The sequence below is a fragment of the Tiliqua scincoides genome, chromosome 4 (assembly GCF_035046505.1).
Source record: "Tiliqua scincoides isolate rTilSci1 chromosome 4, rTilSci1.hap2, whole genome shotgun sequence".
NCBI classification, from domain to species: domain Eukaryota; kingdom Metazoa; phylum Chordata; class Lepidosauria; order Squamata; family Scincidae; genus Tiliqua; species Tiliqua scincoides.
Window position 1 is genome coordinate 97,626,981 of NC_089824.1, and position 23,642 is coordinate 97,650,622.

At 42.7% G+C, this 23,642-nt stretch overlaps 1 protein-coding gene across 1 annotated transcript; it reads left to right on the plus strand.

Moving 5' to 3' along the window:
* Positions 1 to 23,642, plus strand: LOC136649699 (sodium-dependent neutral amino acid transporter B(0)AT1-like). The gene is made up of 12 exons (XM_066626511.1): positions 1 to 208; positions 5,237 to 5,377; positions 6,524 to 6,661; positions 7,277 to 7,458; positions 9,316 to 9,426; positions 11,224 to 11,336; positions 12,473 to 12,601; positions 14,595 to 14,751; positions 15,839 to 16,043; positions 18,479 to 18,638; positions 21,773 to 21,935; positions 23,407 to 23,642. Exons 1-12 carry the CDS (start codon positions 1 to 3, stop codon positions 23,617 to 23,619), a joined length of 1,920 nt encoding a protein of 639 aa, XP_066482608.1. The 3' UTR covers positions 23,620 to 23,642.

The window sequence follows — 23,642 nt, forward strand, 5'->3', positions numbered from 1 at the left end:
ATGGTGTGTGGCAAGCTGCGGCTGCCAAACCCTGGCCTGGATCGGAGAATACCTTCCCATGATGAACTGGAGACCATTGAGGAGAGAGAGGCAGATACAAGACCCAAATGGGATAATAAGGCACAATATATGCTCACCTGTATAGGGTTTTGTGTGGGCTTGGGCAATGTATGGCGATTCCCTTATCTTTGCCAGAGCCATGGAGGAGGTACGTCTTTAATCACTCAAATCTTGGGGATGGAAATAATCTTTTTATCAGGTGGAAACTGTTTGAATGCTACTAAAAGTAGTAATACGTATTTTTCACCATCACTGTGATTTCCAACCCAAAAAATCAGAGCGTTTGGAAAGAACCTAGAGAATATCTGCATGCATTTTCATTTGGAGAGGAGGTTGAGAGGTATGAATAGCACTGTACTGTATAGCTATATTTCCTAACTGGCAAGTCCTACTGAGTTCAGTGGAATTTGTGTCTGAGTAAAATGTGCATGGGATTGAAGCCATAGTTACAGAGAGAAGCGCCTAGAGACCCACTTTTGGTATTCTCATAAATGCTAGAAGGGCATACCAAAATCTGTTGTGGTTTCGCACTATCTGTAACATTGGGAGGAAGATGGAAAGATTGGTATTCACTTCTTCCTGTGTAACATTTTCCCTGGTTGTGAAATTGACATGCAAGTCTTTTTCATTCCAGATGAAACATATCTATACTTTGTACTTCATGAATGCATCTCTTTCCATCTTCATGCTTCATTTTGTAGTGCATGTATTTTTATAAAGGCATCTCACATGCTTTAGTATCTCGCTGTCCATCTGCCCATTCCTTTTCCAAACATTTCTTGGTTCATCAGCTTGGGCTGTTCTATCAGTTACTTTTCCTGTTTGTGGAGACTGAATTTGGGGGCTGAATCTAAGATAAAACAATACAAATTGGTTGAATCATGGTTGCAGTTTAGAATTGTTTGATTTGTGAATCTGTATGTACTGGATTTGTTTACACTCTTTTTTTTTTGGCTGGCCCCAATTCAGCAAAAATGTCACATATTTTGAAGCAAATTTCCCCAAACGTGTACATGAGTGTGCAGATCCTGAACTGAGCTCCATCAGATCCTGAACTCCATGTTGGGCCAGAAACCCTGACACAGAGGCTCTCATGTCTGTGCTGACAAAATAGCCAGTGCAGACATGACAAGACCCATTGCCAGGGCTGGGGCTTTCTTCGGGGAAAGGGAATGAATGTTATCTTCCCTAGGGAGACTCCTGGTGGCTTCCTGGCACCTGCTGGATATAGCAGTAGCTGCTTTGGTGCTGCTGCTCCAGCAGGCACCTGGAAACACAGGATTGGGCTGTGAGCAATCTGCAAATGTCTTTTGATGCAATAGAGATGCATACATACACAGATTTATATATCCTGGCTGTGAATTGCTGTGTGCAGCAAGTTGCAAGTTACTTGAACTGGATTTTGACCTGAGTATTTTAGCCCAGATCAGTAACGTTGATGACTGTAAGTAATAATTAGGAAAGAAGTATTTTTTAAAATGCAATACTTAGCAACACAGGGAAATCATACAATAGAACATAATAATGTTGACATTTGTAGACTTTTGTTGGCATCCTTCAGACTTGGAAGACTATAGTATTGCGCTCTGAATAGTGTTCTGGAACAGAGTGTCCTCTCCAGTGTGCGAAGCCTGGGTAAAGTAGATATGGAGGATAGACTGTTACCCATGCAGCAAATCCCCCCTCTCCACGTCGCTGAAAAGGTCCAATGGAAAGGTAGAGGCCAATACGGTTGGTTCCAGCGGCGTCGCAGGAGTTGCCAGAACGTGACTGTGTTTAGCCATGAACTGCCTCAGGGACTCCGGCTCTGGATTTTGCCTTGAGGTTGATTCCTGAAGCCTTTTCCATAACTGGATGTAGCCACAAGGCAGTGGAGGTTTGGGATCAGAGTTTTCCTTCTCTCAGATGAGCTGCCTTCCCAGGCTGACGAGCCCTATCTACCCGGTGGCTGTTTAGTCGCCTCTTACGACAAGTACAGCCAAACTGAGGGCCTATTCTTATCCCCAGCCCCCAGGGGAACATTTGTAGAAGGTGTTCAGATATTATAATGCAGTCATAAAGTTAGGGGGGTATCCACTTCAGGATGCATATGGATTGTTGCAAGTGGGTTGTTTGGATATTCCCCAACTTAAAAACAAAAAATCCTCCCTGCTCATGGAAACTATTGCATCAGGAAGAAATGTTCACTCTAGAGCAGTGTTTCTCAACCAGTGGTACTTAAACCACTGGTGCTACTTGAGGTGATGCCTGGTGGTACTCACAGGATCCCCAGACCTCTGCCACCTGGCAGGGAGACCAGTAATGCAATGTGATAGGCAGCAATAGGATGCTCGACTGAGCAGGCAGAGCTCCAACATGCACTTTTTGCATGCTCAGCCATGTCTTCCTGTCCACCCTATGCATCTTACCAGTGTTTGTTGCATTGTGTCTGCCCCCCCATTCTGGAAGTAACTAGTGATGACATCATCGCCAGTTACTTCCGGTGGTACTTTCAATAGGTAGACTGCAAAGTGGTACAGTGGGAGACAAAACATTGAGAAATGCTGCTCTAGAGTTCTCTGGGGTGCTATTTTTCTATGTGCAAGGAAGTTTATATGTGGGGGAGCGTTCCAAAATGCAGTCCCTACTCCCCATCAGTCTGAAATGTTCATTTACTTCCATTGCTGGTGTAAATTAGCCCCTAAGTCCACCTGGTCTGGCATTCTGTTTTCAACTGTGGCCAACCAGCTGCCTTTGGAAGCTTGCCATGACTTTGGGTAACAATCAGTCCCCCTTTTTTTTTTCCTCAAACAAATTCCCTTTTTGAGACAGGTGATGTGATAAGCACTTAAACTAAATTCAGTGTTGTAGTTGTGACTGAACTATATTAAAATTTCAAGGTGGCTGCAATTTCAGCTGATTGGATTTACTTGTCATGGTTCTTCCCACAGCTGTGCTCCTTAGTACCATATTAAGAGGGAAGATGTGAGTTGCGTTCACAGTTAAATTAATTGAACCAAGAAAATTAAAGATTGTCAGGTATTGAAATACATGTAATCTACATATGCAGGACAGACACATGACTCTGTGCAGTACTTTGACCTCTGTGGCCTCAAAATTGGGGACTGAGGGCACAATCCTAACCAACTTTCCAGTACCAAGATAAGGGCAATGCATCTCCGAGGTAAGGGAACAAACATTCCTTTAGCTTGAGGAGGCCTCTGTGGCACCCAACCACAGTATGCAGCAAACACCCCATTGGCACAGCTGTGTCAGTGCTGGGAAGTTGGTTAGGATTTGGGCCTGAGTTCTTCCTTAATAGAATTAATTCGGTTCAGAAGCAACTGTCTCAGCTTTTCTACGGGGCTCCAGCAGTTCCTGTTGTCTGTCAATAGAGGCTGCTTCCTCTGATGAATGGGTTGGGATTGGAAGAAGTAACTGGTCCAAAAACAATAGCAATCCCAGTTGGCCTGATTTGGAAGGTGAATTGTACAGCTCTGGAAATTCCAATACTGGATGTAACTTCTATTTCGTTATCATCCTAGCTTTAACACATCCTAAAAGGGAGTCAGTGCACAGATGGTAGCCTGAGGCTTTGGGAAAATATATGCCATTACATTCACTTGGTTAAAGTCCATATTCCATTAAATCTCATGGTTAATATACTTACTGAATCACCACCTTGCTAAAGTCTGATCTGTTCTTTATAAGTGATTGGCTTGACGTCATACAGACAGGGCAGCAATTGAAAGAAATTCAAGCTTCTGCTAATAATTTCTGTCTCATTTCAGAAGACTGATTTGCATGTTTACTCCTTCCTCTTCCTCCCTTCCTTTCCCCACTGAATTTCTCTTATGTAAATCTTTCTCTCGGGAAAGGTTGTGATTAAAATTCAGCAAGTCATAGCTACTCTGAAAAATGAGATTTCTTAAAATATTTACAGCCCAATCCTAACCAGCCTTAGTGCAGTGGGGCAGCTCAGCCCAACCTGTATCCAGTGCTGGGAAGGGAAGGCTGGAGGTCTTCTCAGGATAAAGTGACATTTATTCCCTTACTCTGTGTAAACTCCCAGCCTGCGCAATGGGGTGCTTGGATCTAAGTCTGCCAAGTGGTTGGCACAAGTCCAAGAAGCCCAATGTCAGGCTTTCAATTCAGGAAGGCAAAATAGGATTTGGCGTGCACCAACGCTGCCGATCCACTCCATCTCCATCCTCCTAAGTCCTTCCAATGCCTGGTAGGTGCTTACCTGCTCCATCAGGTGGTCCTTTTGGATCCAGCGCTAGTGGAATGGCACGTACCTTCCTGCCGGCGCTGCTTACTTGCTGGGTGTCACAATGCGCTTACCATGGTTTGCTATAACTATAGTTAAGCATGACGTGCACCAAGAAAAAAAAAATGGTTAAGATGGTTTCCTGACATCACCAGTCTCTCTACTTGAAAGATGACAGACAGGTCTTGCTTGTGTCTTCCTACACTTGCAGAGTTTAGACCAACATGGCTTCATGGTATATTTGGAATCATAATTTTAGTTAGGATTAGACCGATATGAATAATGTATTCTTCTCTGGACTGACATGATGTAAGAAAGTTTTGTTTTGTCAGAGTAGTTCTTGGCAATGTGTTTTTTGTCAGCAGTGAGGGCACTCCATGTTGCTCAGAAGGTTCACAGGGCTTTCTTGGTAGCAAAAATTTGCTTTCTGAAAAAGCAGCTCATCTGCCTGCAATAAAGAGCTGACTGAAATATCAGATGCATATAATTACAGAAAAACGAATACAGTACTTCTTGAGAAAACAGATACCAAGATTTTGATACAGAAATATACAGTAGATCCCCTTCCTTACATGTCTTAAAGAAAACAGGTTCCAATCCCTTTTGATTTTAAGGTTCCTGTTTCTCTTCCCAGTGCCTTTTATAATTATTTTCTCATTTCTCATTTTCTCATCTCTCATTTCTGTGATTGCTGAATATGCAGAGTTGCATAGGTTCAAGGGGAGAGAGGATATCCAAAATGCTGTATTGGTGCACTGTTGTAGCTTCTGTTCAAATTAATTAAAAAACACGTATTTATTCTGAAGAGGATTCACAACACTTGCTTTCATGTCTCCTTTTCTTCACCATTAGACCACTCTGATAGTCAATTTATTCTAGTTTGTATTTTTTTTTTCCAAACCCACATTCTTGATTTGATCCTTACAGGAGCTTTTATGATCCCTTTCCTCATTTTGCTGGTCCTGGAAGGCATTCCTTTGCTCCACCTTGAATTTGCCATTGGGCAAAGGCTCCGAAAAGGCAGTTTAGGAGTCTGGAGTTCTATCCATCCTACTCTGAAGGGAGTGGGTAAGTCTGTTTGTTTGTTTGGTGTGACTCACCCACATTCAGATTTTGCTCTACTAATCATACAGAATAATAAATCTGCTTGGTAGTGTTTTTCACCTAGGTTGCAATCAGCTTATCTTTCCTATTCCTATCTAGCTAGGTATAGGAACCACACCTATTCAGTCTATTATATTCCTCTGCCAGTTTTTTGTCATGATTCATTAATGAAGTCTTTCATCCTGATTCAGAGAGGGAGATTCATGCACAGAAGTGGATTTCCTAGCTGGATTGCAAACCACACAAGCAAACTGGAGATCCATCTGTTCCATAATGTACATTCAGAAGTGAAGCATATGTCACGGTCACCTATTTGTGCTGCATGGTTTGAACTGAGGGGTGAATTTTTATGTGTACTTTGAACAGATATAGGTAGTAGAGCAGTGATTTCCAACCTTTTTCATCTCATGGCACATTGGGAAGGCACTAAAATGGTCAAGGCACACCATCAGTTTTTTGTACGATTGACAAGGCACACCACACTGCTGGTGGGAGACTCACATCCCCCAATGGCCTTACTAATAAATAACCCTCTCCCAAATTCCTGTGGCACACCTGGAGACCATTCATGGCACACCAATATACCACGGTACAGTGGTTGAAAATGGCTGTAGTAGAGTTTGAATCTCCAACCACAGTCTTGTGCAGCACGTGTATTATTTCACACAACTATTTCTTTTTTAGATAATTACATGACATCCAGCTAGAGATCCCAGGACAAGAATGATATGCAGACAATGAGATATCACCATGAGATATGCTCATAGTAAATAACCAAGGACGTCCTCTCTAGGCACTGCTTTTTGTGTTTATGTATTGTATTGAACAATTTGTTGTGTCAGTAAGGTTGTGTAATAAAATTCTGCAGGTACAAAAAGGCTCCTCTGATTTTGAGGTGAGTCTTACTTTATGCTGATGACTGTATGTTATCTTTGACAGATCCTAAAATGATCTAGATTTAGCAATGGGGGCATTTTCAGATGTATTTGTAGTTGCTGTGGCTTATTAAATTATCCATTTCATTTTTATAAGCTTCTCAAGATTCTTTATTAAAAAATACAAAGAAAAAGTGATAAAATATGCTTAAAGTCTTTTTTACTCTTCTTATAGGTATAGCAGCAATGTTGGTCTCCTTCCTTGTGGGTTTATACTATAATACTATTATTGCCTGGGTGATGTGGTATTTCTTCAATTCTTTCCAAGAGCCACTGCCCTGGAGTCAATGTCCCCTGAATGAAAACAGAACAGGTACAGTCTATGACTTGATTGAATGCTTTATTTATGATTGTCAGCAGTTCATCTTTCATGACGTTTATTTTTTATTACATAAAAATTATATCACTGTTCATCAGAGAACATGTGGAATTTCTAATTAAAAAAAAATTAAAGAACAATTTAGGGGCAAAAGCTACCCCTACATTTCACTCTATTGAAGTTGGGCGCTTTGCAGCAGTGGTGTAGCTAGCGAGGGGCGGGGGGGGGTTCACCCTAGGTACCAGCCTGGAGTGGGGTGAAATCACAAGTTACCAAAATCACTAAAATTGCAGTGGGTAGGAATAATACCATCATGTTACATACCATTGGATGCGGAATTTCCAGCAGAATGCAATGAAAAAAACTGGATTGAAGTATCTTATTTCTATCAAAAGTTATGGCCAAAAATCCAGAAAACAAAAAATGCATGTAGCCCTATGGAAAGTGAAACTGAGCCGTATTATGTGTTTACTTGCAGGTAAACAAACTTGCCTTAGTCCTAGCTATGCCACTGCATTGCAGGAGCACTGCCATTTTCATTTAAACTTGATTGAAAAACTTCCCACTAGATTGTGCCCTCACCTAATAGGTAAATTTCTTTTGTTTCAGGTTTCTTACAAGAATGTGCAGAGAGCTCTCCTGTTGATTATTTTTGGTACAGAGAGACACTAAACATCTCCACTTCTATTGACAATTCTGGAACTGTGCAGTGGTGGCTTCTGTTGTGTTTAGCATGTGCCTGGGCGGTGCTGTATGTGTGTACGATCAGAGGCATTGAAACAACTGGAAAGGTACTTCTTTCTTGCTAGCATGAGTAAAAGAACAGCTGCTTGTGGTGTTTTCCACATTTGAAATGACTCCTGAAAAGCATCCCTGAGAATACTGTACATTGTGCCAAGGGAGTGGCAACAGGATGCAGGTATCTTGTTGTCTTATGTACTCCCTGAGGCATCCGATGGGCCACTGTGAGTTACAGGAAGCTGGATGGGCCTTTGGCTTGATCCAGCATGGTTCTCCTTACATTCTTATGACTATATATATTCTTGGAAGCATTAAGTTTTAGTTGATGCTACAGCCATGTTTCACTAAACCAAGCTCAGGGACTTGAAAGAATCCAGGTTGGAGGTAGTGATGATGAGTGCTATGGTGGGAACTTGGGAAGGAAGAGACTGTGAAAGAAAAGCAGCAAGTACTCACTAGTTGCAAATGGCGGAAGAGAAAACTATGTTAATCTTGATCATATTTTCAAGATACAGGAGAGCCCAATTATCATGTGGGCTGCCCTTTTAGCAACGCCACCTCTACTGAGATGTCACTTCACAGCTCAACAGCTGAGAGGTGTGCTGTGAAGTGACACCTTGGCAGAAGTGGCGCTGCTGAAAGGGCAGCCGTATGATAATTGGGCTCTCCCAGCAGTGTTTCTCTCTGTCAGTGGCAAAGCTAGGAGGGGTGGGGGGTAATTGCCCCAGGCTACAAGCTGCCTGGGGGCAACCTGGTCGGTCTCCCGCACTGCCCCCTCCATGATCATTGCTCAACTTCCCCAGGGGAGAGCGGTGATCATGGTCTGTGGCCATTCACCAGCCACCCTCTGGTTCCTTGCTGTGCCACCCTCCTGGTTGTCCCAAAGCTGAAGAGCAAGGGGGTGGCCGGTGGACAGGCAGAGACCGCGAGAGAGGATCTCTCTCACCCCTCTTACTGCACCATCCCCCATAGCATACCTTGCCTTCTAAGGCCTCCTTCCATCTCTCCCTCTCAGAGCCTCAGCAGAAGCGGTGCTGCTGAAAGGGTGACATAGGAAAAGCCATAGGCTGAATAAAGAACTTCCATGTGCCATATTCAGCTCGCAGGCATGTTCAACATCTCTGCTCTGGCAGCTCGAGTCCTTCTTAAATTCTGGTTTTTTTCCCTTTCCATATAAATTTTGCCATATCTTTCTGCCATTCTTTTAATAGTCTATCAGAGAGTAAAACTGGTATAGTCTGGAGGAGAAACAAAAACACTATTAATATTTATCAAGCCTCCTTTGACTTTAAGGTAAAGTCTTCCTCTGCAGGTTCAGCCTGTTTTATTGCTTCCTGTTAATTCTGGCTTGGGGATTAGTGAGCAATTGCCATTTGAATAACCTCTCTGAACTGACCCAGGGCTAGTTTCTGTTCTTGGAAAGAAAGAAGTCTTTACTTATTGACTATCCTGTTGTGATTTTTTAAAATAGCACTATTTTTATGAGAGGACAGCAAATTGAGTCATTAAAGCCCCACTCGGAACCAAAAGTGCTATCAGAACAGTTCAGAGCTGTCATTCAAGGGACACTAACTCACTAATCATTCCACAGGGGTCAACAGGAAATGAAATGCACTGAACTTTCAAACAATAAACAGTTGTTTGAATTTATCAAATACCTTCACAAAGCGGTCCTTATTTGTGAGCAGGCATTACAGGAGGATCTTGGCTATAGAGAAGGGCATTGCTATTTAATGTAACACTATATTAAACATTGCAGGAACCATCTGTTTTAATTCTGTTTCCAGTTAATTGTTGAAAAGCAATGCTTCAGCAGTGCTAAAGGGCTCTGGGGTGGAACCAACTAAGGGAAACATGAGATGAATGTGCATATTATACATATTCAATTACACATGGTCCTTTTCCAGGCAGTGTATGTAACATCAACTCTACCTTACCTTGTGCTTACCATTTTCCTGATTCGGGGTTTGACACTGAAAGGGTCAACCAATGGTATTGTATATCTCTTCACACCTAATGTAAGTATTGATTGGATTTGTTGACTTTCAGTGAAATAGCATAATTGGATTTTTTTAATGCTAACACTAGAGCAGTGGTTCTCATACATTTAGCACTGGGACCCACTTTTTAGAATGAGAATCTGTCAGGACCCACCAAAAGTAACATCATGACTGGAAGTGACATCATCAAGCAGGAACATTTTTAACAATTCTAGGCTGCAATCCTACCCACACTTATCCAGGAGTAAGACTCATTTACTGTCATTGTTAAGAGCATATACATAGTAGTTTGTTAAAAGTACAGGCCTGTAACATTTCCCCACATGCAGGCACATGCCATGGGAACATCAAGTCTAATATATTAAAAATAAAATATTGAAATGAATGGGAACGCACCTGAAATTGGCTCATGATCCACCTAGTGGGTTCCGACCCACAGTTTGAGAAACACTGCACTAGAGGGTAAATTCCTCATTTCCAGCATCATTTATATTGTTTTACTTCTGGATCTAACTAAGCCTTCAAAGTCTTTCAGGCTTCAAGCAATATGTAGGATACTATGCTTTTGTTCATACATTAACCCATTTCTGACCAGCCCACAGGTGCACACATTTGATCCCTGTTGCATATATGCAATGTTGGGCAAAAATAGCTTAACTGGGGTATTTGCATGGTGGAAAAGCAGATCCTCTGTCCCTTCCACCATGCAGGTGACTTATAGCACAATCCTATGCATATCTACTCAGAGCTAACTCCCATCGTTCAATTGGACTTACTTCCAGTATGTACCTATAGGATTGCAGCCACAATGTGTGAGTAGGGACTTCTAAGTCAATGAGCTTTGTTGACTGAGAAATGTGTTGGGTGACACAAGGGGGCAACATTGCTCTGCCTTGTCCTACAAACCTTCTTAAATCTGTCCTGGCTCTTCATTCTGAGCCTTATCTCTGCAGTCAGGATAATGGAAAAGGGGCAAAGCTTAGTGGCAGAACATTGGTTTGCATAAGGCAGTGTTTCTCATACATTTAGCACTGGTACCCACTTTTAAAATGAGACTCTGTCAGGACCCACTGGAAGTGATGTCATGATCGGAAGTGATATCATCAAGCAGGAACATTTTTAACAATCCTAGGATGCAATCCTACCCACACTTACCTAGGAGTAAGTCCCATTTACTATCGTTGTTAAAAGCATATACATAGTAGTTTGTTAAAAGTACAGGTTTGTAACATTTCCCCAAATGCAGTCACATACCATGGTAGCACCAAGTCTAATATTGAAATGAATGGGCACCCACCTGAAATTGGCTTGCACCCCACCTAGTGGGTCCCAACCCACAGTTTGAGAAACACTGGTTAAGGAGATCACAGCTTTGAAAGCTACCATCTCTCATTTAGAAAGCCTGGGAAAGACCCTGCTTGAAGGCTTTGGTGACTGCAGTCAGTCAGATTGGACAGTCATAAGACAGATTCATTTATACTGTATACTGTATTTCACATGGCCAAACTTCTGCCTGCCTATGCACATATGCTCCTCTCTACATGCCTGTCCATGTTGTACCTTTCTTGCCCTATTAATCACTGATCTTGTGAATATGCCTTGATTGTGCCTGCATCCTACCAAGAGAAAGGAAAAGGAAATATTCCTTTCATACAAGGAAAAATGGTCCTAGTATTGGGTACTCCCATACCACCCTGTTCTCTTAAATGTATATATCTAGTGCTACATCCTCTGCTAGAATTTGCTTTAGTTCAGTTTAAGCTATGAAGCTACCTAAACATTTTAACTCTTCCCCCCTTTCCCTCTCTTATTCAGGTTACCGAACTGGCTAATCCAGTCACCTGGCTCGATGCTGGAGCACAAGTATTCTTTTCTTTTTCCCTTGCTTTTGGAGGCCTCATCTCATTCTCTAGTTATAATTCAGTACAGTAAGTTGCCATTATGAACAGAAAGATCAACTCTAATTGATTCATAATTTGTGGCATCACAAATTATGAATCAAATGTCTTGACATTAAGGACTCAATCCTGAACCCTCCCAGCACTGGAATTGAGCCCCAGTGCCAGTACTGGGTACTGTAAATGTGCCATAAGGCACGTACTGGGAGAGTAGGGAGTGCTGAAACTGGGCCTGCGCCAGTAGGAGGATAAGTGAAACCGCTGGGCAGTGGTGTGGCTTCTGGGGGGGGGAAGGGCAGAATGATAGCTGATGGGGGGGCGGGGGAGGAATCGGGGTGGGAGGGGGGTGTTACTGGCAGAATTCTGCTTTGTTTTATTCTGAAGTCCATGTTGGGCTGAAAAGCCCAACACAAAGTCTCTCAAGTCTGCATTGGCAAGATAGTTGGGGCAGACTTGAGAAGCCCCATTGTGGGGCTTGGGATTTTCCCTGAGCAAAGGGGATGAAAATCCCCTTCCCCAAGGAGATTCCCAGTGACTTCCCAGTGCCTGTTGGATACAGCGGTAGCTGCTTTGATGCCGATTCCCCAGCCGGCACCAGGCTCCATAGGATTGGGCTGTAAGACACCCAGGTCCTATTACACAGCTGGGCTGGGGAGGGTGAATAATTATTCATGAGCAGAAGCAAATGAAAGAAACAAAACAAGGTAGTTCAAAATGGAGGTCTAGAAAAGCCCCTCCCCCTTTTCAACAATAGACTCCATGTGTGGCTATCCACAGCACCATTCCTGTCATGCAAGAAAGAGAAGAATTTTTTCTTCTTTGACTTTAGCAACGAAGTAGTTGGCATATAGACCATACGCATACACTCACCTCAGATGTTCACGGCCAGGTTGAGGTTGTCGTTGAGGTGCCACTACATATTACTGTCATAAATGTTAATGTAATATTGGGCATAGTGTGTGTGTGTAAGCCAGTGTGGCAAGCCCCTACCTTACTTTTGTATTCCATAAATATGTAGCAAACATACTGTAAACCTTCTTGGGCACCCCACGATTAGGTTCGGAAAACTGGGATATAAATATGTTTAAAATAAATAAACTTGCATGTACACAAGCATGATGGACAAAATCATGCGTTCATCCGTGTTTCTACATTTTTGTTTGCAGCAACAACTGTGAGAAGGATGCTGTGATTATCTCTGTGATAAATGGCTTCACATCCATTTATGCGGCCACAGTCATATACTCAATAATTGGATTCAGAGCAACAGAGAGATATGATGATTGCTTTAGCCAGTAAGTTGGTTTTCTGTTTTCCAGTTAATATAATTCTAATCACTTTCCCACCACAAATATGGCCCCTTTTTGGGATATTGGGCTGTAGCTCCCTGGTAAAGCACATGCTTTGCAAACAGAAGGTGGTAGGTTCGGTTCCTCGCATCTCCAGGGAGGCTGTCTGAAACTCTGCAGACTTGTCACTAGCCAGTGTATACCAATAGGGTGACTCAGTATGGAGTAGCCCATGGCTTCAAGACTTCCCAAGACAATGGGCAATGGAGGCCGCTGAGGGACTGTGCTGATCCAGCCAGTACATCTTCTATTGCTCTGATAACCAGGATGCAACATCTGGGCTGCACTCGTGAGGAAGAGATAGACAGAGCCTGCATAGTTTGTAAAGAGGGTTTTAAAAGCCCTTGCCTCACTTCAGGGTGAGCTGAAGGCTTCTGGCTGCCTCCTGATGGGAAAGAAGCTAGCTGATGAACCCTGTGAGGCAGATTCCAACAAACATATATATTCTAATTTATAAATTTGATTAAATATATTATTTGACAAAACTATACCTTGCCTCACGAACCTTATAGAATTCTTTGAAAAGGTCAGCAGGCATGTGGATGCGGGAGAACCTGTAGACGTTGTATATCTGGACTTTCAGAAGGTGTTTGACATGGTCCCTCACCAAAGGCTACTCAAAAAACTCCACAGTCAGGGAATTAGAGGACAGGTCCTCTCGTGGATTGAGAACTGGTTGAAGACCAGGAAACAGAGAGTGGGTGTCAATGGGCAATTTTCACAATGGAGAGAGGTGAAAAGCGGTGTGCCCCAAGGATCTGTCCTGGGATCGGTGCTTTTCAACCTCTTCATAAATGACCTGGAGACAGGGTGGAGCAGTGAGGTTGCAAAGTTTGCGGACGACACCAAACTTTTCCGAGTGGTGAAGACCAGAAGTGATTGTGAGGAGCTCCAGAAGGATCTCTCCAGACTGGCAGAATGGGCAGCAAAATGGCAGATGCACTTCAATGTCAGTAAGTGTAAAGTCATGCACATTGGGGCAAAAAATCAAAACTTTAGATATAGGCTGATGGGTTCTGAGCTGTCTGTGACAGATCAGGAGAGAGATCTTGGGGTGGTGGTGGACAGGTCGATGAAAGTGTCGACCCAATGTGCAGCGGCAGTGAAGAAGGCCAATTCTATGCTTGGGATCATTAGGAAGGGTATTGAGAACAAAACGGCTAATATTATAATGCCGTTGTACAAATCGATGGTAAGGCCACACCTGGAGTATTGTGTCCAGTTCTGGTCGCCGCATCTCAAAAAAGACATAGTGGAAATGGAAAAGGTGCAAAAGAGAGCGACTAAGTTGATTACGGGGCTGGGGCACCTTCCTTATGAGAAAAGGCTACGGCGTTTGGGCCTCTTCAACCTAGAAAAGAGACGCCTGAGCGGGGACATGATTGAGACATACAAAATTATGCAGGGGATGGACAGAGTGGATAGGGAGATGCTTTTTATACTCTCACATAATACCAGAACCAGGAGACATCCACTAAAATTGAGTGTTGGGCGGGTTAGGACAGACAAAAGAAAATATTTCTTTACTCAGCGTGTGGTCGGTCTGTGGAACTCCTTGCCGCAGGATGTGGTGCTGGCGTCTAGCCTAGATGCCTTTAAAAGGGGATTGGACAAGTTTCTGGAGGAAAAATCCATTACAGGGTACAAGTCATGATGTGTATGCGCAACCTGCTGATTTTAGAAATGGGTTATGTCAGAATGCCAGATGCAAGGGAGGGCACCAGGATGAGGTCTCTTGTTATCTGGTGTGCTCCCTGGGGCATTTGGTGGGGCCACTGTGAGATACAGGAAGCTGGACTAGATGGGCCTATGGCCTGATCCAGTGGGGCTGTTCTTATGTTCTTATGTTATACGAAAAATTTTAAAATAAAATAATTTATTTAATAAATACTAAACGTTAAAGAGGCTTTGAATGTTTTGTTTGCCTTTCCTTTTGCAGAAATATCCTCACCCTGACAAATGCATTTGATTTGCCCGAAGGTAACGTAACCCAGGCAAACTTTGAAGCCATGCAAGCTTGGTGTAACGCAACAAATCCAGAAATCTTTGCAACTATTAAATTCCGGACCTGCGACTTGGACTCATTTTTAAGTGATGTAAGGTGACAATATAGAAGGATACGTCTAGATACTATGGTGGAAGAAGAGAGAAATTGTGGAGGAAGCTTGGCATGTTCTGGTTATGCATACACTTGTATAGTTTGGTTTAGAAGTTTATCATACCGGTGGACATTTTCTTTCAGTGCCTCTCCTTCTCATCCCCCCACCGACCTAAGAGATTCACTTCTTAAAACTGTTCTTGTTCAAAGGAAGGAAAAACATTTTTGAGGGGGACACGCACACCAAAAGCGCATCTTGTTCAGCATTTGGTTCCCTGCAATTGTCAGCCAAATGCTTTCCAGGCAAACTTACAAGCTCAACATGAAAACAAAAGCCTTCTCTGTTCTTTGTTCTCGTCATCTGGCATTCAGAAGTGTACGCCTCTCATCAGGGAGGTTTCTTTTAGCTATCATGGGAAATAATCAGTGGTAGACCTGTCCTCCATGGATTGGTTCAAGTCTTTTATTAAAGCTATGTATAATATGTAACCATTACATCTCCTGGTAGTGAATTTCAGGAATTCATTTGGGTTGAATGAAAAAGTACATTATTTTGTCTATCCTGAAGAAGTAGTGCCACTAGACTTCTTGGCATGATCCTGAGTATATGATGATGGCTTTTATGATCATACTAGGTTCTAGAATACGCCTTGGGTGGTATGATGGGAAGATGATTATAACCATTAACCTATTTCTGCCCACAGGTATACATATCCCTGTTGTGTATATGCAATATTGGGTAGAAATGGCTTAAACCAGGGGTGGGCAAAATTTCAACTTTAGGGATCCTGGACCTTTAACAATTGTGTAGGAGAGGGAATTTCAGCAGGTGCAGTGCAGCTTGTCATCTCACTGATGACAAGCTGTACCTGCTGAAATTCTCTCTCCTATACAATTGTTAAAGGTCCAGGATCCCTAAAGTTGAAAGTTTGCCCACCCCTGGTTTAAACAATACAAAAACTGGGTCTCTAGTAGCTGGGAATGCTAAGATATATAATCCCATAGACTTAAGAAGTCTATGGAGTGCCTAATGAATATAAAGAGAGAATGCAGTTTAATACTTTGTGCATTTTATTCTTCTGCAGGGTGTTGAAGGAACTGGCTTAGCTTTTATTGTCTTCACTGAGGCCATCACCAGAATGCCTGTTTCGCCATTGTGGTCCATCCTCTTCTTTGTCATGCTGTTCTGCTTAGGTTTATCATCTATGTTTGGGAATATGGAAGGTGTTCTTGTCCCATTGCAAGATCTCAAAATTATACCTTCCAAATGGCCCAAGGAACTTGTTACAGGTTAGTTGAGAATGAATGAGGGTGGAATGATAAGGAACATCTGAGTATAACCTGGATGGGGTTGCAAAATGGTCACCAACGATCATGTATATTTTGGCAAAGTATGCAATATTTTCTGAACCTCAACAGGTGGGAAACCCTGGCCTCTGAGCGGCCCGCTTGGAGGCAGGCTGTGCAGCATGGCCTTTCCCAGTTTGAAGAGACACTTGGCCAACAGAATGAGACAAAGAGGCAAAGAAGGAAGGCCCATAGTCAGGGAGACAGACCAGGGAGAGACTGCACTTGCTCCTGGTGTGGAAGGGATTGTCACTCCTGAATCCTGTCACGGCCTTTTCAGCCACATTAGACGCTGTTCCAGAACCACCATTCAGAGCGCAATACCATAGTCTTTCGAGACTGAAGGTTGCCAACTACTACTACTTCTACTAGTATGAATTAATGGAGCATGTTTTTAAGATGGTAGGTGATGTCAGTAACTTGCTGAGAAACTTACTAAGGAAGTAGGCCAAACAAAGTGGCCTAATTGTTCTGTGCAGTACTGTGCTTGCAGCCAAACACAGTAAGAGCCCAATCCTGCTGCTGGTCAGCCCTGGTGCTGCAGCTGCAGTGCTGGTGCTGGATATTGTAAAAGCACCATAAACCACCTTTTGACACTCAAAGAGTAAGTGGAGCTTGCGGGAAGGCCTGCGCCATCCTGCAGGCGCTGTATCCCTCCCAACAGCTGTCAGAGCAGGTGTTGTGCCAGGCGGTGGGGAAGCAGGGGAGGGTGTTCTGGAGCCGAGGAGGGGTGTTTTGGGTGGGGGGAAAGGAAGGGGGTGGTTCAGGCCTGGGGGGGTGGGGACAGCGGAGCAGATCTCTATATCCTAACCCCCATCCTGAAACCGATACATGGGGCTACTTGGTTCTGTGCCAGCTGAATGCTCCCTTACCTGAGATCTCCCGCCTGCTCAAATCCCACTCTGGATACAGCATGGGCCCAGCAACCCCACTGTGTCGGTGTTGGACAGGATTGGGCTGCCCTGCTGCAATCCTGTGCACACTTACTGAAAATAGACTTCATTTAATGCCATAGGACCTACTTCTGAATAAATATATATAGGGTTGCTTTGTAAGCACGTTCAGCTACTGCATACTGCTGATGGGGGAAGAAAAGATTGGAAGCAGGTAAACTTGGACAGCAACATGCTTTTTTAAATGCTGCAGCTCCTGTGGGTTGGATGAGTCTATCTGAGTCATGAGAACTCTGAATATCAGTATCAGTATTAAATACTGTTAATAATAATAATTAATAATAATAGTGGTCTATAGGCTTAAAAATCCATTACATCAATTACATTACATTATAGGCTTTAAAAATCCATTGTTAACTTGACCCTGTGCTGGGTGTGTGTGTGGGGGGGGGGGGGAGGTATTTGGAATTGCCAGACTGCCCCAAGCATAGAAATACTGTGCTACAACACTGGTTGAGGAAGCCCTTTCTTGAGCTCATACCATCTAGATAGAAACTTGGAGTTAATATTTATTTATTTATTTATTTATTTATTTATTTAGCAGAATTTATATCCCGCCTTTCCACTCCAGAAAGGAGCACTCAAGGCGGATAAAAAATAAAATATGAAAACCATGAAAAATATACATAAGTATAAAAATCAAACATACAATCAAAACAATAAACACAAACAAAACAATTGGTTCCCCCCACCAAAAAGAAAAGGCCATGCCACCTTGTATCAGCATTAAAAGGTTGGTGTAAATAAAAAGGTCTTAAGCCCTTGCCGAAAGGACTCCAGAGAGGGAGCTGTTCTGAGCTCTAGGGGAAGGGAGTTCCACAAACAGGGAGCCACCACCGAGAAGGCCCTCTTTCTTGCCACCATCCCCTCCACCTCCACTGGTGACGGCACATTCAGAAGGGCCCCCTCTGATGACCTGAGAGGATGGGTTGGATTGTATGGAAGGAGGTGGTCCTTCAAATACCCTGGACCCGAGCTGCGTAGGACTTTAAATGTCAAAACTAGCACTTTGAATTCAGCCCAGAAACGAACTGGCAGCCAGTGTAGCCGCCGAAGCAGTGGCCCGACTGAGTCAAACCAACGAGCCCCAGCAACCACACGGGTGGCCGTGTTCTGCACTAATTGCAGTTTCCAGATCGTCTTCAGAGGCAGCCCCACGTAAAGCATGTTGCAGTAGTCTAATCTGGATGTCACTAGGGCATGGGTCACCATGGCCAGGTCTGAGCAACTCAGGTATGGTCGCAACTGGCGAATCAGCCGAAGCTGAGCAAAGGCTCCCCTGGCTAATACTAACTTACTTTAACTAGCTTAACTGTTTGTATCTGGTTAATTTGATGCTTGATGCACTGCCAGAATGTCTTAGTTGATCTTTCTACTTTACATTGTGTCTAAAATGACATCATTGGGTATCTTGTTTGTTTATAGGTCTGATTTGTGTGGTATCCTTTTTGATTGCCATTATTTTTGTGCTGAACTCTGGAAACTACTGGCTGGCTCTGTTTGATAATTTTGCTGGATCCATTCCCTTGCTGATAATTGCTTTCTGTGAGATGTTTTCAGTTGTCTACATATATGGGATAGACAGGTAAGAAGCAAATGTGAATTGTGAACATATTTCTCAAGTAGAAGATATTTCTGTTTTATTTAATGTCTGTCTGGCACATTACTTAAATCACAGCTTTGGTGTTCTAGTCTTGCTTGGTCTATCTTACTTTTTACTAGAATCCCACAGTCTACTAAACTGTGTTAGTCTACAATGCAAAGGTGTGTGCACAAAATCTCCTGACAGTTAAGGAATAATTAATCTGCATTCAGTGATCTTGTTTATGCACTTTTGCTTGAGTTCCTCTTGTAAGAAGAAGTAGCCTGGGGGCCCAATCCTATCCAACTTTCCAGGGCCGGTGCTGTTGTGCCAATATGCAATGCTTCCTGTGTTAGAGAAGCAGTCACAGAGGCCTCCTCAATGTATGGAAATATTTTTTCCCTTACCTTGGGGCTGTATTGCAGCTGCATTGGTGCTGGAAAATTGGATAGGATTGGGCCCTGAGGCTACACATTCTCAGATGCTCTGTCTTTCTTACTGCTTCATATGTCCTCGCACTATAAACAGATTTCTTGTTCAAATTAAGCCCTGGGTAGTGGCAGCTTGCAGCTTATAATAGAGGAAGGCAAACCCTGGTTTAAGTTCCTAGTTCTAATCTTAACTGAGTAAGGGTAGTCTTCAACAAATAACTGATTATTTCATCTTCCCATCTGCAACGTGAATAAAATAATACTGGCCAACTTTATAAATTGTTCTAAGGATTATGAGGATAAGATATGTGAAATGCTTTGAACATCTAAAAAATAGAGGATATAATGGTATTTTTTTTCAATGGTCTTTTTGCATGCAAAATATTACAAATGTATGTTGTACTACTGCTCTGAAACTTTGATGGGGCTAATTATGAGACTAGGGCTGAAATCCTAAACACTCTCTCCTAGGAGTCAGTCATCTAACACAATTAGATTTCCTTCTGAGTAACCATGCATATGATTGCACCATTGTTTACATGTTACGTTGTACACGCATTCAGAGGTTTGTACAAGTGTATACATTTTCATGACAATGGTTTTACATGTTTTGATCTTAAAAAGTAACTGAGTATTGACCTCTCAAAAACACAGAAATCACACATACTGTTGTATGAACACTGAATACAACATGAATTTTTGTGTGTACACTAATGCAAATCAATAAATAGCATGTGTACACTTACGCAGATTGTATGTGTGCTGAATGTACAAGCAGGTTCTCTTTATCCACAGATTCAAGACCCATGGATTTGATCCACCGTGGGTCCCGAACCCATGGCTAAGTACCCACTAAGTCTCCTGGATGCAACTGGAACATTGTTCCAGTCACATCTGGGAATGTTCAAGAGGCTGCACACGGCCTCTGTGGGCCTCAAAAAGCCCCCAGGAAGTGTTTAATGTGTACTTCAGTTTCACTGAAAACCAGAGGTGCCTTTTAAACTCTTCCAGGGGGCTCTCTCCAGATGCAACTGGAGCGCATCTCTGGTTGTGTTCAGAGGACTGGGTGTCCTGACCTACACATTTCTTTATTCGTGGGTTTTGGCATCCACGGGGTCTCGGGAATGGAACCCCTGCAGATGCTGAGGTACCACCTGTAATATCTGTGGCAGAGAACTAGTTCATGTTAAGACTTAAAGGCAGTGCTTTTTTTGTGGAAAAAAAGGTGCAGGAACTCACAACTTGTTAATCTTTTGTTTATTTATTTATTTTATTTACCATTTTTTATTGGAGAAATAAAATATTTTTATGTGCTTCCCCCCTAAAGATGAACTTACTTCTGAGTAGACATGCATAGGATTGGGCTGTCAATCTCCACATCCCCTTCCCCCTAGCTACTTTTTCTACACACGGGGAAAATACAGTACAGGTGCACTTGTAGCATGTAGTATGTAGTGTGGCACTACTTTGAGGAAAGGAAGCAGTGAATGGATTCCAAAAAATGGCTTACATGAGTTCCATGTAGTAAAATTACTCTAAGCAACTGTGGGAGTAAGAACAAAAAAGGAATTCTTACATGAGAGGGGTCCTTAGGTGCACATAGAAACAGCTGCTTTTGCAAACAAGTGATTAAATATGGTTTAATTCAGGTATCAGAATACTCTGTGTCTTTGGGAAGGCGCTTGGCATGCAATTGTATGTTCTCTGATGCCCTGAGCAACTGCTTTGCATTGCTGGAGAGGAGCTGCAAACGCTGGCTGGTGGAGAGCATGCTTGTGGGGGAAGGACGAGGAAGATCTCTGGCAAGGCTGGACAGCATGTTGTACACACGTAGAATCCCTTTTCACCTGCCCTTAGCATGTGAAAACGGGTACAGATATATATCTCTGCCAAGATTAAGAGCCCAGTCCTAGATATGTCTACTCTGAAGTAAGTCTCGTTCTAGTCAATGGAGCTTACTCCCAGGAAAGTGCCTAGGATTGCAGCCTAAGGGCCCAATCCTATGCATGTCTACTCAGAAGTCCACTTTAGTGAATGGGGCTTACTGTGGATAGGATGGCAGCCTTAGAGTACAATCCTGTGCCTGTCTATTCTGCCTCTGTTTTGCTTCCCGCCCTCCTGGAATGCCTCCGAAGGGGAGGGGCCCCTGCAAAAAGGTGCCAGAACTCCGTCCTCCTGCGTTCCATTAGAAAAAAAAGCCCTGCTTAAAGGAATGGGAATAGCCTTTCTGCCAGATATCCACATGTGAACACAGAGGCCAATTTACTGTTAGAATGGGAAGACATGCAACCATCTCTTTAAATTTTGCTTTGGAAGCCATCAGTATATACTGTAATGTCAGCACGTTTGCATCTACTTCCAGATAGCAGCAAAGCCTTGGGGAAGTGCTCCTATATCTTGAGATCAGGGCATGAGAAATGTCTTTGACCTGGGGCTGCTTCACACACGCACATACTGTACACCACTTAATTGCTCTGTGCTTGATTACTGCATGTTTAATAGCTGGCATCTGAATGTGTGAACAGATACAGTGGAAAAGCATTGCATTTATGGCAATGAGAGCTCATATGAAAGTTCAGTCTGCCATGTTGTATCAGTACTGGCTCATTCATATACGCTGGTTATTGAGCAATGAATATGCAAATGGTTATCACATCCTCCACAATAAAAAAAGTTTTCCTAAACTTTCTTTCTCTTTATTACCAGATTTAACAAAGATATTAAGTTCATGATTGGGCACAAGCCTAACATTTTCTGGCAGGCCACCTGGAGAGTTATAAGCCCCCTCATCATGATAGTTATCTTCTTCTTTTACTTTGTGGTGAAAGTGAGAGAAGAATTATTCTACATCACCTGGGACCCTGATTATGTAAGTACATAGGTTTCAACAAAAAATTTTCAAATAGTTGCATAGCCTTTTTATCCTCTGCTGGCCATGCCACTGATTGATTGATTGATTGAGCAATCAATCAATCTGCCTTGGCAACCCTTTTTGGGAGGGAATGTTTGCTGATTATTTGCTTAGGGCAAATAAGCAAAACAAATGGCTTATCTTCAAGAAAAAATCAAGTAGCTGTTCTAATGCAGTTCCACGGTGAAGATAATTGCTTGATATTTGGTTAAGGCATGTCTGCACTGCAAGCAAATCCAATTCTCTTTGATTGTGAAGCTGTTCAGTGACTTTAATTAGTCATTTTTACACCCAGGACAGGCTTCCTAGCACAACAAATATGTAAAAAATGTTTAGGTGGTTATATGTCAGGACAGGTTACGAAGTGAAATGTATACAACAGGGGTTGTCAGCTGACCCACTGTGGAGAATAATGTGGTGGAATCTAGGTTGAATTGGGAATGGCTGTGAACCTTGCTGGTGATATTTCAAGATTCACAGAGAGTCTGCTTTTGCTTCTCTACAGTAAATAAATCTCAGAACATGTTGTGTCAAAAACCTCCTGCCTGCACTTCTCCAGTTGCACAAATTGTCCCCGATTTTTCTCTCTGCTGCATTCAGTATTCAGTGGCTGGATGCTTCTTGCTGTGCTCAGTTTAGGAGCGAAGCCAAAAAGAAGCTGCAATGGTGCTGCCTTTACCAGGCCAGGATGCAGCTGAATGCAGTGGTTCTATTGCCTCATCATAGTTACACTTTTGCTGCGCTTTTCACCAAGTTCGACTTCATGTCAAAATGACATATATCTGGTCAACTCTGAAGCTATTCAGAGTTTATTTTTCCCCCCAACTAATATCTAATATCTCTTGCTAATATCATTTAGCCAGAGAGATTCCAGTAAATTTCCAGGATTGATTTCAGCAATCTCCTGGGGATTGATATTGTTTTGCATCTTTTCTTATTTATTTTACTCATATTGGAAACATTACTGCATCTAAAACTTTCTACTTTAAATGAAACACATTCCACATAATTTCTCTGCCAAGGAACACCTGAGCATATGGATCCCATTTTCATTGCAAAGGGTTATGGGACATATTAGAGCATATGCTTTGTTGATGAGGTGTATACCAGGCCTGTGGGACCTCTCTATTGCCTTATGTAAACTTAGAATACATCTTAAAACACATTTTATTGTTTGGGAAGGCAATACTGGGTGGACAAATTATTGTTCGTGAAATTTGTGAATATAATTTGTGAGACTTGTTTGCCATTTACTGTACTAACTTTCTAAGTGAAGACTCCCTGTAAACTTTCAAAGAATCCCACAGTTCCCAGTAATATAGTTTGAAAAAACAACTATACAATTAATATATAATACATGAATGTTTTTAGGGTTCCTTTCTACCCCTCCCTGCCCAAGTGCCTGAAATTTGTTTCTTTCTTTCCACAGGATGATTTTCCCAAATCAAAGAACATGTCATATCCTGGCTGGGTTTATGCCATCATTGTAATCCTTGCGGGAGTGCCTAGCCTAGTTATTCCTGGGTATGCCATCTGCAAAGGCATCCTAAGTTGCTTCAAAAGGCGAGATCCTGGACGGCAGGATCTGGTTAATGCAATATCTGAATCATCAGTCAATGGAGAGTTGAGGAATAACGTGTAACTGTGGCAGAAAAAGACTTTTGT

Coding starts and splice junctions, on each gene's coding strand:
- LOC136649699 (XM_066626511.1), top strand. CDS start 1: ATGGTGTGTGGCAAGCTGCGGCTGCCAAACCCTGGCCTGGATCGGAGA. Junction 5,378..6,523: donor TCCTACTCTGAAGGGAGTGG/GTAAGTCTGTTT, acceptor CTCTTCTTATAG/GTATAGCAGCAATGTTGGTC. Junction 21,936..23,406: donor TCACCTGGGACCCTGATTAT/GTAAGTACATAG, acceptor TTCTTTCCACAG/GATGATTTTCCCAAATCAAA.